This window comes from Prunus mume, linkage group LG6 (genome assembly GCF_029339155.1).
Source record: "Prunus mume cultivar Tortuosa linkage group LG6, ASM2933915v1, whole genome shotgun sequence".
Taxonomy (NCBI): domain Eukaryota; kingdom Viridiplantae; phylum Streptophyta; class Magnoliopsida; order Rosales; family Rosaceae; genus Prunus; species Prunus mume.
The window spans coordinates 18,970,640-18,985,068 of NC_142703.1; the positions used below are offsets into that span (position 1 = coordinate 18,970,640).

Genomic DNA, 14,429 nt, shown 5'->3' on the forward strand with positions numbered 1-14,429 from the left:
GGAGAAAAAGAGTGGTTAAATAACGTGGAGAAAAATTTGCAACTTTCACAACCCATAAAGCTGCCTCAAACCTCCGCGGTTGAAGACCCACGGCCCTGCGATTTTTTGCTCTTCAAATGCATTGAGAGGATATAAGTTGGAGTATTGAGCAACACATATTAACCGCAATTGGTTTTAAGAATGAGTGATTGTCCTTCTCCGACCCTTACTGCCCAACCTGAAAACGGACAGCTAATGCAGTCCACTTATTGGTGAGGACCATAATATGGGCTTCAAATTTGGGATATAATAATTGAGTGTACAATTTGGCACCTGGAAGTTGTTCAGATATCATGAAGTTTAGTTGTGATTAAACTTTTTTATTCATTGGAAGTGATATCCAAACTATACGAAACATGTAAATTGTAATACTAAAAGTGTGGGAATTAAAGATCTTGAAGTTAAATTTTGAGATATCTACCAGAGTTTGGAGACTCTGAGAGTTGCACAATCCTTGACAAATAGAGGAAGATGATACCAACGTTTTTGGAAGTAGGGTTTCTTCGCTTACTTTAAGACCTTTAGACCTTAAGGACCTTTTCTTTTTGGTATTGACTTAACTTAAGACCTTTGTGCACGTTTGTAATTATTGTACAAGACACATTTCCACTTGGAAATTTTGGTGATCATGGTCCCATATAATGATGGGTAGGCGTGCAAAATCTTATAATCGAATGGAACCCTTGTCCTTGCCTTTGACTCCATCAACAACCCCAACTTCTTTTGCATATTTTATTTTGCCCTTTGTCAGCATTTGTTATGCCTCAAATCATGCCACCAAGTGTGGTGCGGAGCCTGAATTGACGACTAGGTATTCTACCGATCATGAACATAAGGTTTTACCATCGAGATAAAATGTTAAAGACAAGACAAAAACTATTTACCTTATAGATTAGACATTGATAAACCTAGATGACTAGACAATGAGGTCTAACCTAATAAAAAAGAGCCTTTGACTTGTAGACTAGAGGTTTCAAGTTCAATCCCTATACATCTTAGTTTTGTGCGTGTGTGTGAGAAGATGTTCGAATAAGTGGTGTCATAAGTTCGAACTTGAAACCTCAACTGTGATTTTCTCTGTCATGATCTGCTTTAAAAGTGATGTATAATTATAAGTGGTTTAGTAGGATCCAGATCCTCTGCTCTGATTTTCTCTGCCATGATCTGCTTTTACTTTTGGTCTTTATACGCCACCTCATTAAAATTTAATCTAAGGGATTTAAATGTTGACACATCACCCTAAAACAAAAACCCAATTGACTCCTAATTCAAAAAGAAAAAAAAAACCCTAACACCCAACTAACGGAATATTTAACGTCCAAAGCTTTTTTTTCTTCTTCTTCTTCTTTGTATTATGTCCTCTTCTCTTTTTTTCTCCTTCTTCGTGTTCTATCCTGTTGAAAGACAAATATTTTTTTCTTCTTCTTCTTCATATTCTGTCATGTTGAAAGACAAATCTTTTTTCTTCTTCTTTTTGTTCCTCATCAACCAAACAACGAGCGTATACTTATTAATTATCTGATTTCTCAAACTCAACCCTCTACAAAGTTTTTGCACCTCAACTCAACCCTTGGATGGCAAAAGGATGAACAGACGGGGAGAGAATGTTGTTTATTGCTTTACTTTGTCAAAACTATAAAAAATATATGTTATTTATTTCTAAAATACACGTGTTATATTCTCTATCTTTGGATTGTTTTTTTTAATAATGTGGCAGCATTATAGTGAAAGTATAGTAGATCATGGCAGAGAAAATTAGAGCAGATAATCCGGATCCGAGGGGGTTCTACTCGTTTAGGGGTGTTTAACGATTTTGATGACTTTGTTGACATGATTGGATCTCAGAATTAATTATCAAACATGATTCAATCTGATGACAAATTTGCTTGTAATGTAATATAATTTTAATCCATTCTAATTGGATTCATGTTTTTCTGCTGGTTTTTTATTATTTATTTTTACTTTTACATATATTACAAATTTAACGATACTTGTTTCATGTTTCAATATTTATTTAGATAATTTAGGTTACAAATCCGATTATTCAAAATTCGATCAAATATATCCAACGTAAGTTGAATTAAAATTAGATTGGATCCTAACCTCTGATCGGATTGGATTGAATTATAGAATCCGCGATCTATTCAAAAGGCCTACTTCAACCAACCAGAAATGTTTTGAAAAGGACATTAAAAAATCTTATTGCTCACATCATAAGTATATTGTTGTGAGATGATGTTGAACGTTTTTAACTACCCAGCTTTCCCAAAGGAACAATGCTTGAAGAAGTCGTCAGCCAAATAAGAAGAAAAATAAAGACGACGCTTGAGATGTTGTATATGCAGAGAAAGTCAGTTGGTATGCTCTCACGCATGCGAAGAGACTAGTTATATAAGGAGAAAGATCTAAATAATGAAATATCTTTTTTTAAATACAAACGATAGTCTAAATTACAAGAGGAGAGAGGTTTCTCACACACGCACTACCAAGATGTTGTGGGCTTCAAACTTGATACCACTATTCTGTAAGTTAGTGTCATTTTCCATTGTACTAGACTCCATTAGCTAAACGGTGAAACATTTAAATCCCCGAAATGCTCTTAGTTAACTTAAATGTTAAAATAATAATAATAATATAATGTAGAAGGTAAATAGTAAATGACAAGTTATTTAGATTTAGAAAATTAAAAATAGAGGAAGTTGGTTGAGAGAACAATTGCCCAGTGAGTTAGGCACATACACATAGCATAAACAAGTGAAGGAATTTTTAATATATGATGATGTTTTGGAACTACGTGAATATTGCCCCGCTCCCAATCTTTTCATTAAGGTTGGTACTTGGTAGTTAGTCAACCGACAAACCGGCTCAAGCACTCAAAAACTCTTTTTAATTTTTTAAATTTTTTTTTTAAAATTATCATCTTGTTCAATGTCAGATCCGCTGACAGCCAAAAGTTTGGTGATCCGTGATCCATGATCCATGTTGTTAATCAGAGTGCCGATTGTTTTTTTTTTTAAAATTATTTAAATTATATTTTATTTTAGAATTAAAAAAAATAATAGGTAAATGAACGCATTTTCAAGCCTGATAGAGGTTTTTTTTTATATAAAAATTTTAAATTTATTTTAGAATTAAAAAAGATAATAAATAGTTGTGTTTCTTAAAAGTAGAATCCATTATCTAATTTTTCTTTTAATTTTAATTTTTTTTAAATATGAAAAAGTATGAATTTACCATATTATCCTCTTTAATTAATAATTTCAATTCTTAATATTTGTATTAACTAAGGGAATTTTCTTGTATTTTGAATATTTGACTATTCTCTGCCTTTTGCTTTATACATATATATATATATATATTGTATATATATTCAAATGTTAAATATTACTCATGTTCTTCACTTTGATCGTTTCATAGTATTTTTTGTTTCAAATTTTATTTTGTAGTCAAAATAAAGAAAGAAAAATATAAGAGAAGCATACATATACATTACTTGGTGGAGATTTTTGCTCGAAATTATAGACAACAATTTGCATTGCCACATTACTATGTTGCCATCTTTTACTTGTATTGCATATTTTTTAGGGGTGGCAATGAGTTGTGTCATGTTGAGGTATTACATGGATCTGAAATTTTCAATTCAGATACAACTCTTATCAAGAAGCTCCAACTTGAACACTATCCGTTTATTAAACGGGTAACACGACATAACATGTTTTTATGAATGAGTTGGATTATTTAGGTTAAGCTATTAACAACTCATTTGACATGATTAACCATTGGAACTTATTTAGCATATTTAAATCAATTTAGTCTATTTAAACTCATTTAATCTATTAAGTATTTATCCATAATGTCACTCACATATTCTAAGAAATTTATAATGATATTGAGAATATTATACGAAAAGACAAATTTAGTGTTAAAAAAAAAAGCAATTTTAATCCTATGAAATTTAAACTAACAAAATTAAATAGGTTAAATTTGACAGGTTACATATGGGTTGAAGGATTGGCGTGACGATCCGAAACCTACCCATTTATTAATCATGTCATAGTAGGTTGACTTGAATTTGACTTATATTTTCTATCGTATAAGTTGACGTGCATATATTATGTTGTTTGAGTTTCAAGTTGTTTATCAGATTGTGTCGAGACCCTAATATTTTGTCTATTGACAGCTTTACGTTTTCTTTCTTTCACTCTTAAACACATTACATACAAAAGGTACAAGGCATTTTTTATCGAGATTAATCTTAAACAATCTCATCATTTAGACTATAGAGTGAGTTGTCAATGAATGTTGCTAGTAGTACACTCATGGATACATGCGTATGTTATGATCATAGGTATTTTTGAAAGGCAAATATCTAATAGTCAATGACGATATGGTCTAGTGACATATTTACTTCAGTTTTTTTGTTATAAGAAGAAAGAAAAACAAACATGTAATACAATTTTTTGTTTTTTGAGAATTATTACCAACTATTAGTTATCAAATTATTTGGTGTTAACCTTATGATTTCTTTGGTAAGCAATCATGTTGATGTGGATTTCTTTTTGGTAAGTCATGTTGATCCATGATTGTTAAATTTAAAGGCAAACATTCATGACTTATTTATCTTTTTTGGGTCAATTTGGGTAACCGAAACATGATTCCTTCTTTTACCCAAAAAAAAAACATGATGCCTTCTTTTTCAGTTTCCCTAATGACCTGCCTTTTCCCTTTTTAGTACTCAACCGCAATCCACCGTCCATGTCCGACGGTTGACGACAACCACCCAAAACCAAACCATCCGACGGTCATCGACTCCAGATCGAACAGTCCCAGACCCAAAACTACAGCACCGAATCACAAAACCCCACGTGTTGCCCATCCGAAGCCCTCATTGATTCATCCCAAGTCCCTATCGTCTTTCCCTTTTTCACGTGCCATCCCACAGCTTGAAAAAGCCACGGGCAAAACCGTAATTTCCACCCGCTCCACGTTCAGTGAGGCTCTGTTTTAGAACGAAAGCAACCGTCTCTTTTCTTTTTGGGAGCGCGAGAGAGAGAGAGCTTCAGATCGTGGGCTGTGGGATATAATCGCCCAGTTTTACTGTTACATCGAGCTCCTCGGGCCTCCGTCACGACGCCGTTCCGTTCCGTTTCGGGTTCCAAGCTTTTTCTTTTTTCTCTGTTTTTGCTTTTGCGCTTTATTCGTCGAGTGAAGTAAAGTTCCTTCGTCAGTAAATCTTGCTTCAAGTTTGCTTCAAGTTCCTTCGAAGCTATCTCAATGGCTCCTTCTCCTCCTCCTCTTGGATCCCAGAGAAGCTCCAAATCCGAAGCGTTGAGTTTTTTTGTGTTCGAGAAAGGTAAATAAATCGGATTTCGAGGGGCATTTTTTGAAAGTGTAATAAAATAACACAGGGATTTTTGTGGCACTAGTAGTTCTGGGTTTTATATATATATATATATATATATATATAGAAATAAATAACCGTTGGAATTGGGTTTTACGGCCAACGTCTAATGCATTAATTCTTAGTTAATTTTTGTCTCTCTTTTGTTGTTTTTTGGTGTTGCAGAACACAAATCAGAGTAGCAGAGAAGCTTCAGAGCTCAGACTGAAACGACAAGTCGTCGGCAAGTGTGATCGCAGTATGCTTCTAGCCACATATTGCCCATCCAATCGGAGAGCCTCTAACGGTTTTGTGAAAACGACAAAGAATTTGAAGGTAAAATCTCATCTGGGTTTTGTCTACTTGTTAGAAATATTAGCGCTAGTGAAAGAAACAGAAAAAAGTACAGTGAAAAGCTTGAAACTTTACTTTGAGAGGTGAAAACGAATAAATGATGATGATCTGGGTAGGTTTGGAACTTTGGGGGACCATTTTTCTGCAAGCTTGCACGTTTTGATTGCATATTGAAGATTTTTTAAGTGAGATTCTGTTACTTGCTGTTGAAGCATAGTAGTGGGTCGCCACTTTGGATTTGACATTCATGTTGGTCGTTGTCAGATGAAGCATTAAAAAAAAAAAACAAATGAGATTTCATTTTTCATTTTTTAATATAGTGAACTGAAGCTTAGAATCGAAGAATTAAGCTTTAACAAACCTTTTAATTATAATTAACTTTCTTTGTGAATGTTGTCTTCTGGAGGTGGTTGGATTTAGCCACAGACTGGCTTGTGGGTGCAGATATGGGACGTGATTGGCATTCGGGGTTTTTATTGTTTTAACAATCTTTATATATTTTATTTTTAAACGAGATGCTTGGGTTAAAATGCTTAAACCCATGGTTTAGCTTGTTGTTGCTGATGTGACCTGTAGTTAGTATTCTTTTATGTTCTTTTGCTTTTCTGAGGTGGTTGGATAGTACCCATGATTAGCTTCTTGTTGCAGACAATGCGGTAATGAAAGGCCTAATTTATGTTTGTCGAGTGCAACAACCCTGCTTTTAACATTTAAGTCATCTTGCATTTTAGGAAACCAAGAGTGGGTTGGAATACTTGAACACTGAGCTTGTGTTTCCACTTTGAGATTTTTGATTTATGTATATATATATTTTTTAAAAGTTTCAATTAATTGATTGTTGGGTTGAGAAGAGCGTTGGGTGGAAAAGTTAGATAATGGGGGCAATTGGTGGGGAAGATCTAATGAAGTGGGAGAAGATGCAAGGAGCCGGTGCTCGCGAAGAGAAGATTCTAGTTTTAGTGAGGTTAAGGCCCTTGAGTGAGAAGGAGGTTGCATCAAATGAAGTAGCAGATTGGGAATGCATCAATGACACCTCCATCTTATACCGAAACACACTGCGGGAAGGGTCTACATTTCCAACTGCCTATACATTTGGTAAGAAAATATTCATCTGTTGAGAACGGGACATCTGTATACAATGTTACTCACTGTAATTCCTGTTAAGCCTATGATTATGCCCAGCAGTGGCCTTTGCCTGCTGAATTTCTGGGAATGCAAGTTTTATCACAGTTCATAAATTTAAGGTAACATCTAAACTACTTTATCTCTTTATCTCTGTTCGTATTTTTGTGATAGACAGAGTATTTCGGGGTGACTGCTCTACAAGGCAGGTTTACGAAGAAGGAGCCCAACAAATTGCCCTTTCAGTTGTCAATGGTATCAACTGTAAGTACAAAGATCTGGGTCCTAACTATTTCCTCATACCTTACTTTATGCAACTAGTGGAAAGTTTACACCAAGATTTTATTTTCAGCAAGTATTTTTGCATATGGTCAAACAAGCAGTGGGAAAACGTACACCATGGATGGTATAACAGAGTTTACAGTGGCAGAAATATTTGACTATATACACAGGGTAAGAAAAATGTGTAGTGATTTTATGCAGTTATTTATTTGCAATTTTTTACTTGACTGTACTCTTTATTTACAGACCTTAATAATATAAAGATCTTATTGGAGACATCACTAATCTAAGGATTGCTATTGCTTTCAGCACGAGGAACGAGCTTTTGTTGTAAAGTTTTCAGCAATTGAGATATACAATGAAGCTGTTAGAGACCTCCTAAGTTCAGATAATATTCCACTTAGGCTGCTAGATGATCCCGAGGTGGATGCATTTTTTTAATTTTTTATAAAATAAATTCTTTCATGTGTATATGAGTTTTGCTTTGACACTTTTCCGTTCTCATCAGCGGGGGACTATAATAGAGAAAATCAGAGAGGAAGTTCTGAGGGACTGGAGCCATTTAAAGGAGCTCCTTTCTATCTGCGAAGGTAAATCATTTTAGAAAATACTGCCTTTACCAGAAAATGTTGTATTTTAAGTATTTTAGTGTATTATTGCAGCTCAAAGACAGATAGGGGAGACTGCATTGAACGAGAAAAGCTCTAGATCACATCAAATTATTAGATTGGTGCGCCCTTCCTCCTGGATTTCATTTGATAAGGGTTTTCATTTTTATATGCAGTGCTTTAGACTTTTCTACTTAACACTACTTTAACTCGCAGGCAATTGAAAGTTCTGCTCGTGAGTTTTTAGGCAAGGGAAATTCAACCACCCTTGCAGCTAGCGTGGTATATATATTAATTATTTATAGATTGGATTTGGTTCAATAGATAAAAATTATCTGTTAAATTAATTTAATGGTTTCCAATCCCAAAATCATGTTGATAATACATTCAGAAGTCCTGGGTTTGTTGCAGAATTTTGTGGACTTGGCAGGAAGTGAGCGTGCAGCTCAGGCATTATCAGCTGGGACGAGATTAAAAGAAGGCAGCCACATTAATCGCAGTTTACTTACTCTTGGGACTGTTATTCGCAAGCTAAGGTTGTCTAGTCCGTCCTTTCTTTATGTCTATTCACTTTACCAAGTTGATTTGGCAGGCAACGGTCTAGTAAATTATTACTTATTGTGGATATTTGCTGTTTTATTATGTTTATCTACCTACATGTGTAATAAATTTTTTGGTTTCAAGTCTGATAGCTTTTTTCTATATCATTGTTTAGAACCACCATGTCACTGGAATATATGATTTCTTGAAGGGAAATTACAACTAGGCACAAAAACTGGCTAAACCCTTTGAATTACAATTACATGCCTCATCTTTATCTGCGTTTTTTTCCTGTCATTTTTTAATGAACTGAAAATGTCTTTTTAACCTTTGTTTTTTCGGAAAAAAAGTTAATAGAATAATGGTCCGATATGCTAGGTAATCTAATCATAATTTCCTGGATTTGTCTGTAATGTTTCTGATAATTAACAAACTATTGAATTTGGGTAGTTATGATGAATGACCTGAAGGTTCCAAAAGCAATGTCTTTGTCTTGGCTATCATTAAAGGTACAAATTTGAGTACAAGTATTCCTAGTGTAAATGAAGGTGGTTAGTATAATGATTAATTAATTTGTTTTGTTACCCACTCCCCCGTTGATAAAAGAAAATAAAAAAAAATGTTTTGTTTACTTCCAGGAAAAAATAAGATATATACTTACCTCATATAATTTCTGGCTTTGCAAACATTGACTGACTGACCTTTCTTATGAACAATTTATGTTTCCTCCTTTGTCGTACTTACTCATGTTATATGATTTATAAATCTACTTGTATTGTTCAACACAGTAAAGGAAGACATGGACACATCAATTACAGAGATTCTAAGCTGACACGCATACTGCAGCCTTGCTTGGGTGGTAACGCTAGAACTGCCATCATTTGCACTTTGAGCCCTGCACGAAGCCATGTTGAGCAAACTAGAAACACTCTTTTGTTTGCTTGTTGTGCAAAAGAAGTGACTACAAAAGCACAGGTCAATGTAGTCATGTCAGACAAGGCACTGGTTAAGCATTTACAAAAAGAGCTGGCTAGATTGGAGAGTGAGTTGAGAACACCTGGCCCTCCTTCCTCAACTTGTGACTACACAACATTACTTAGAAAGAAAGATGTTCAGATAGAAAAGGTAATGAGTCACTTTCTGGAGTAGTTTACAATTAGGGATAGCACCTGTAAACGGGAATTAAATATATGTACACAGCTACGAAGATATTGCTTAAGACCTGTGACAGATCACAGGACATTATTTAAAATGCAGTACATGAGATGAGTTAAGACTTTAATGTGGGAGAAAATTCTGTCAGAAGATAGGTCAAGAAGACAGCATTTGAGATGTGTTGAGTTTGCTTCCAAGTTTCACAAACACGAACATGTTTCTCCAAGTTTTCATTCAAGGAGAAATACTGCACATGCCTATTCTGACAAATTTTACCAATCATACTTGGTAAAACCAAGTCCACAATGTAGTCCTTGATGCAGTTGAAATCATCAGTTATAATGTACCAAATTGTCTGTTTCAAGGAAATTTGCATGTACCTAGTATCTAAAACACACTTACATCTATGTAGTCATCCGCTAGATGTAAGTGTGCTCTAGGCTTTATATTTATCTATGCTCATATTTGGAATCTGTAAACATGGTTGATTTAAGAAAGCGTCGGATCCAATGCATTTAAACCAAGACATGGCATGCCACATTTTTGCAGATGGAGAAGGAAATTAGAGAGCTGAAAAAGCAACGCGATCTTGCTCAATCACGGGTGGAGGATTTACTACGGATGGTTGGAAATGATAATGATTCAAGACAAGTACATAATTTTGCCTATGTATTTTGGAGTTATATTACAGGTTATATATGCCCTTATTCTTCTAACTCTTGCTTATTTTTTCTCTTTCAGGCTTCAGACAATCATCATCCTAAATGGCAAGCAGGGGATGTTTCGGATGATGAATATTCAGTATCATCAGGTGTGGTTGATTCTCATTATCTGAATGGTGTCAGAAAGTTCAACAATCCACATTTTGATGAAAGAGACAGTGAGAGCAGTCCTGAGGAAACTGCAGGTGGAACTGCAGAAAATACTGATGACTACTGCAAAGAAGTTCGCTGTATTGAGATGGAAGAGCCAAGCTGGGACAAGAACTCTGGATCCCCTGCCTTATCTACTATTGGCAATGAAGGAACATCTGCTTTGACATCTGGGGATACAAGGGTAACAGGTCAAGAATTGATATCTACCCCAGTGAATGCAGATAGAGAAGGGATTCAGATGCAAAATGGTTTTGCATATGGCACATTGGAGCAGAGACTACATGATGTACAAATGACCATTGATTCTCTTGGTAGTCCTTACCCTGAAGAATCATTTCCGCATGATATTTCAGCAAATATGTCAAGTTCTAGAAGCCTAAAGTTAACTAGGAGCTGGAGTTGTAGAGCAAATCTCATGACTGGCTCATCTTCTCCGGATAAATGGAGAGAACCCCACCTAATGGGTTTGAGAAAGCTTTCAAGGGAGACCAGAAAGTTTTGGGAGGAAGGTTCCTCTATTACATTATGATTCCAACAGAAGGTTGTCAAGAAATGATTCTCAATCTTCCCTTGGGAGTGCTGTGGATGAGCTAGGAGCACAGACCACCGATGAAGATATTACTAGTGTCCATACTTTTGTCGCAGGACTAAAGAAAATGGCCAAAAAGCTTGAGTATGACAAACAACTTGCCAATGGTCAGGTGAGAGTGTACCTGACTTCCAAACTTTTCCAAAAAGCAAACAAAAAGAATGCCATTTTATGTCTATCTTGCTTTCTGCAGAGTTCATCTCTTATTTGAGCGATGGCTATCTTTTTTGAATGTGCTTGTTATAGTAATTAGAATGATTTTCTGAGAATGTGAAACATTATCCATCACTCTGACTCTCTTAATATTCACACTTTTATAGTTTTCAAGTTAATAAAGTTGGGAAGAATTTGTGACTGTTTTGCATTGCAACATTTGTATTTCCATGTTGGGGAGAATTTTGCAACTTTTAGAAACTTTATACATTTCAACTGGTTCATGTGGCTTGTGTGGATATGGAATTATGCAAATTCATAATCTTCTTATGTTGCGCATTCTCACAACTTATTTACCAATATTCTTAGCTAGTAAATTGCTTATATGAACTTTAAGGCATTTGGGTGAGTCAGCTTCTCACCCTTTTTTTGCTTCATTTAACATGGATCGGTATGTGCATGCTAGGACCAAGAGACTGGGGTAGCAGCTGAAAACTTTGAGAAGAATGTGAAAGATGTAGGAATAGATCCAATGCTAGAAGTATCCGAAACACTTGATTGGCCTCTGAAATTTGAGAGACAGCAGAGGGCCATACTTGAACTTTGGGAAACTTGCTACATATCAGTGGTCCACAGAACCTACTTTTTCTTGCTCTTCAAAGGTGATCCAACGGATTCCATTTACATGGAGGTAGAGCTTAGGAGACTCTCTTTCCTCAAAGAGACTTTTTCCCGTGGAGATCATGCTGTGGAAGATGGTCAGGCGCTCACACTGCTTCAAGGTTCTCTCTCTCTCCCTCCCCTGGTTTCCTCTCTTCCTGTAGCTACCCATTTAAATAAAGACTGTTCAATAGTTGTCATTTTCACTAAAATTTGCTTCGCAGGCTAGTAACATGGTATTTTAACAGAGATGGGCCTATATTCTGAATTTCAGAGTGCTTTTAGATGCTAAATTTAATCAAGGAAAATGTATTATGGTTATAACTTGAAACAAGTTTCTTTTTGTTAGATGAATCAAGTTTTGTTTCTTGTCTCTTGTTTTTTGTTTTCTTTTATCTAACACAATGTTTCTTTTATTGTTAAAAACCTGTTTACAACCCTTTAGACCAATGTTGGAGTCCATGAAAATTTGAACTTGAGTTTTGTTTCAATGCAACATATATTTCATGCACAAATTAATACAATATCTGTTCATGAATTATTGCTGTAACTCTATGTTATTTAACTGCATTGTCCTATCCTTGCATGTTTATTTGGACACAGCATAAAAGCTATTGGTCGTGAGAGACAGATGCTAAGCAAGCTGATGCAGAAAAGGTTTTCAGAAGAAGAGAGAATGAGACTCTTCCAGAAGTGGGGCGTTGCACTGAATTCCAAGCGCAGGAGGTTGCAGCTGGCCAACCGCTTGTGGAGTAACACAAATGATATGAACCACGTAACGGATAGCGCTGCCATTGTTGCGAAGCTCGTGATGTTCGTAGAACAGGGGCATGCCCTCAAGGGAATGTTTGGGCTGAGTTTCACACCCCCGAAAGCAAGGCGTAGATCCTTTGGATGGAAAAATAGCATGGCATCTCTTATATAAACATGTTGCTCATACGTATACTACTTTGTAGAGCCCACATAGCATCATCAAAACTTAAAACAGTTTGCTTATAATTATGATAGGATTGTGTAAATCTTAGTTGGCAATCGGCATGCTCTGGTTAGAAAGCTTTGTTGCATCCTTAATGAAATGTTAGTTTTGAATCTTATGTGTTGTCATTATTGTTTGCATCAAATGTGCAGACAAATACTATTGTTTATGCATGATGCAACAAAGACGACATGAGAATGCATAGGGTTCATCATATGGCCCGCGGCCCATGGGCCAAATTGGGTCGGCCTGATTTTTTGATGGGAAGGGTATAGTCAATGAATTTAAAATTTAGACACGGTGCATGGCTTGCCCATTTGAGTTCAGTATGATCCAACTCAGCCCAACCCGACTAGGTCCGCCCATAATATAAATACGATTCAATTAATTTTTAAATATTTATGTCATAGTTAATGGGTGAGATTCAATTTCTCCAAGTTTCAGGGAAGTTTTTATTTGAACCCAATTATTTTAAGTAAAACTCAACCAATGTTTCTTTTATCCAAAAAAAAATACCAATTTTTCTTTTATAAAATTACAAGTTCGTTCATTATAAAATTTTGTTTTAAAATTTTCAGGTTCACATTGATTAAAAAATAAAAAGTAATTTTTTTTTTTTGGGGAAAACCACCACAACTCGGGGCTGTGAACCGTTGGCGTGGTTTTTCTATTATATATATATATATATATATATATATAAAATTCTTTTTGTTCATTTTAACCGTGGGGAATCAAAAAACAATTATTTTTAAACCTAGGAAGGCAGAAGTTGTAGCCGCCTTCGCTCTACTGTCTCCCTCTCGCCCCTGGACATCACCATTCCTGAGCAGTGAGTGAGAGAGAGAAAGTATGAAGAGAAAAAAATACTAGATTGATGAAAGAATATTTGTACAGAAAGAGCTTAGAAGGCAGAGAACGCCTTCTCTACGAGAACAAGCGCAAGATTAGAGAAGCTCTGCAAGGTTATCCTTTTTATCTTTGATTTTGTTTTAGGGTTAGTTGATATTATTCTTAACTTAACCATTTATTTAGCAGTTGTGAGGTTTTGTATTTTATACAAAAGACTTCGATTTTATTAGGAGGAAACCATTTATTAAATGAGACTTTCTATTTTGTTAAATTTACGATATTGGACTCATGTATTCTTCAACAACTCTTGTAACACCATTAGCAATATTGATATTATCTACAACTTAACCACTTGTTAAACTGTGTATTTTATACAAAAGACACTATTTATTATATGAGACTTTCTATTTTGTTAAGTTTCTGATGTCGACTTGTGTATTCTTCAACAAATTTGGGACACCTTTTGTTTTCTTGCAGAGGGAAAACCGATTCCCACTGAGCTTCGGAATGAAGAGGCTGAGCTTTGTCGAGAAATCGATCTCGAAGATGAGAACACTGCTGGTATATGAGTATATAGAAATTCTTCTTTCTCTTCTTTGGTTGTTTAGACCGCCTATGTATATTTCTTGATGGTTCTGTTGGTTTTTAAAGAAGGAAAAAGGAAAATGTGAGAAGAATGAATGGTTAAAGTTTATTTGATTTTCACATTATAGATATGTGTCTTTTCGAGAACATTCGGGAAAAATTTGCATGTAGTTATGATGAGCCTGTACAAGTGCACTTCGAAATTGGCTGTGTACATGATATCATGGGCGATTCTAATTCTTTATTCATTTTTTTTGACACC

At 35.2% G+C, this 14,429-nt stretch overlaps 1 protein-coding gene across 1 annotated transcript; it reads left to right on the forward strand.

Annotated features, from left to right (window-relative positions):
* The first annotated feature begins 4,993 nt into the window (after positions 1-4,993).
* On the forward strand, positions 4,994-12,849 carry LOC103335604 (kinesin-like protein KIN-7E). The gene is given in 17 exon segments (XM_089054104.1): positions 4,994-5,392; positions 5,606-5,755; positions 6,625-6,868; positions 7,070-7,159; positions 7,248-7,348; positions 7,487-7,600; positions 7,686-7,767; positions 7,840-7,907; positions 8,002-8,067; positions 8,197-8,321; positions 9,114-9,450; positions 10,030-10,131; positions 10,222-10,795; positions 10,798-10,833; positions 10,836-11,056; positions 11,564-11,870; positions 12,351-12,849. Coding segments are annotated over 15 exon segments (2,775 nt in total). The 5' UTR covers positions 4,994-5,392; positions 5,606-5,755; positions 6,625-6,648; the 3' UTR covers positions 12,683-12,849.
* The last annotated feature ends 1,580 nt before the right edge of the window (positions 12,850-14,429 follow it).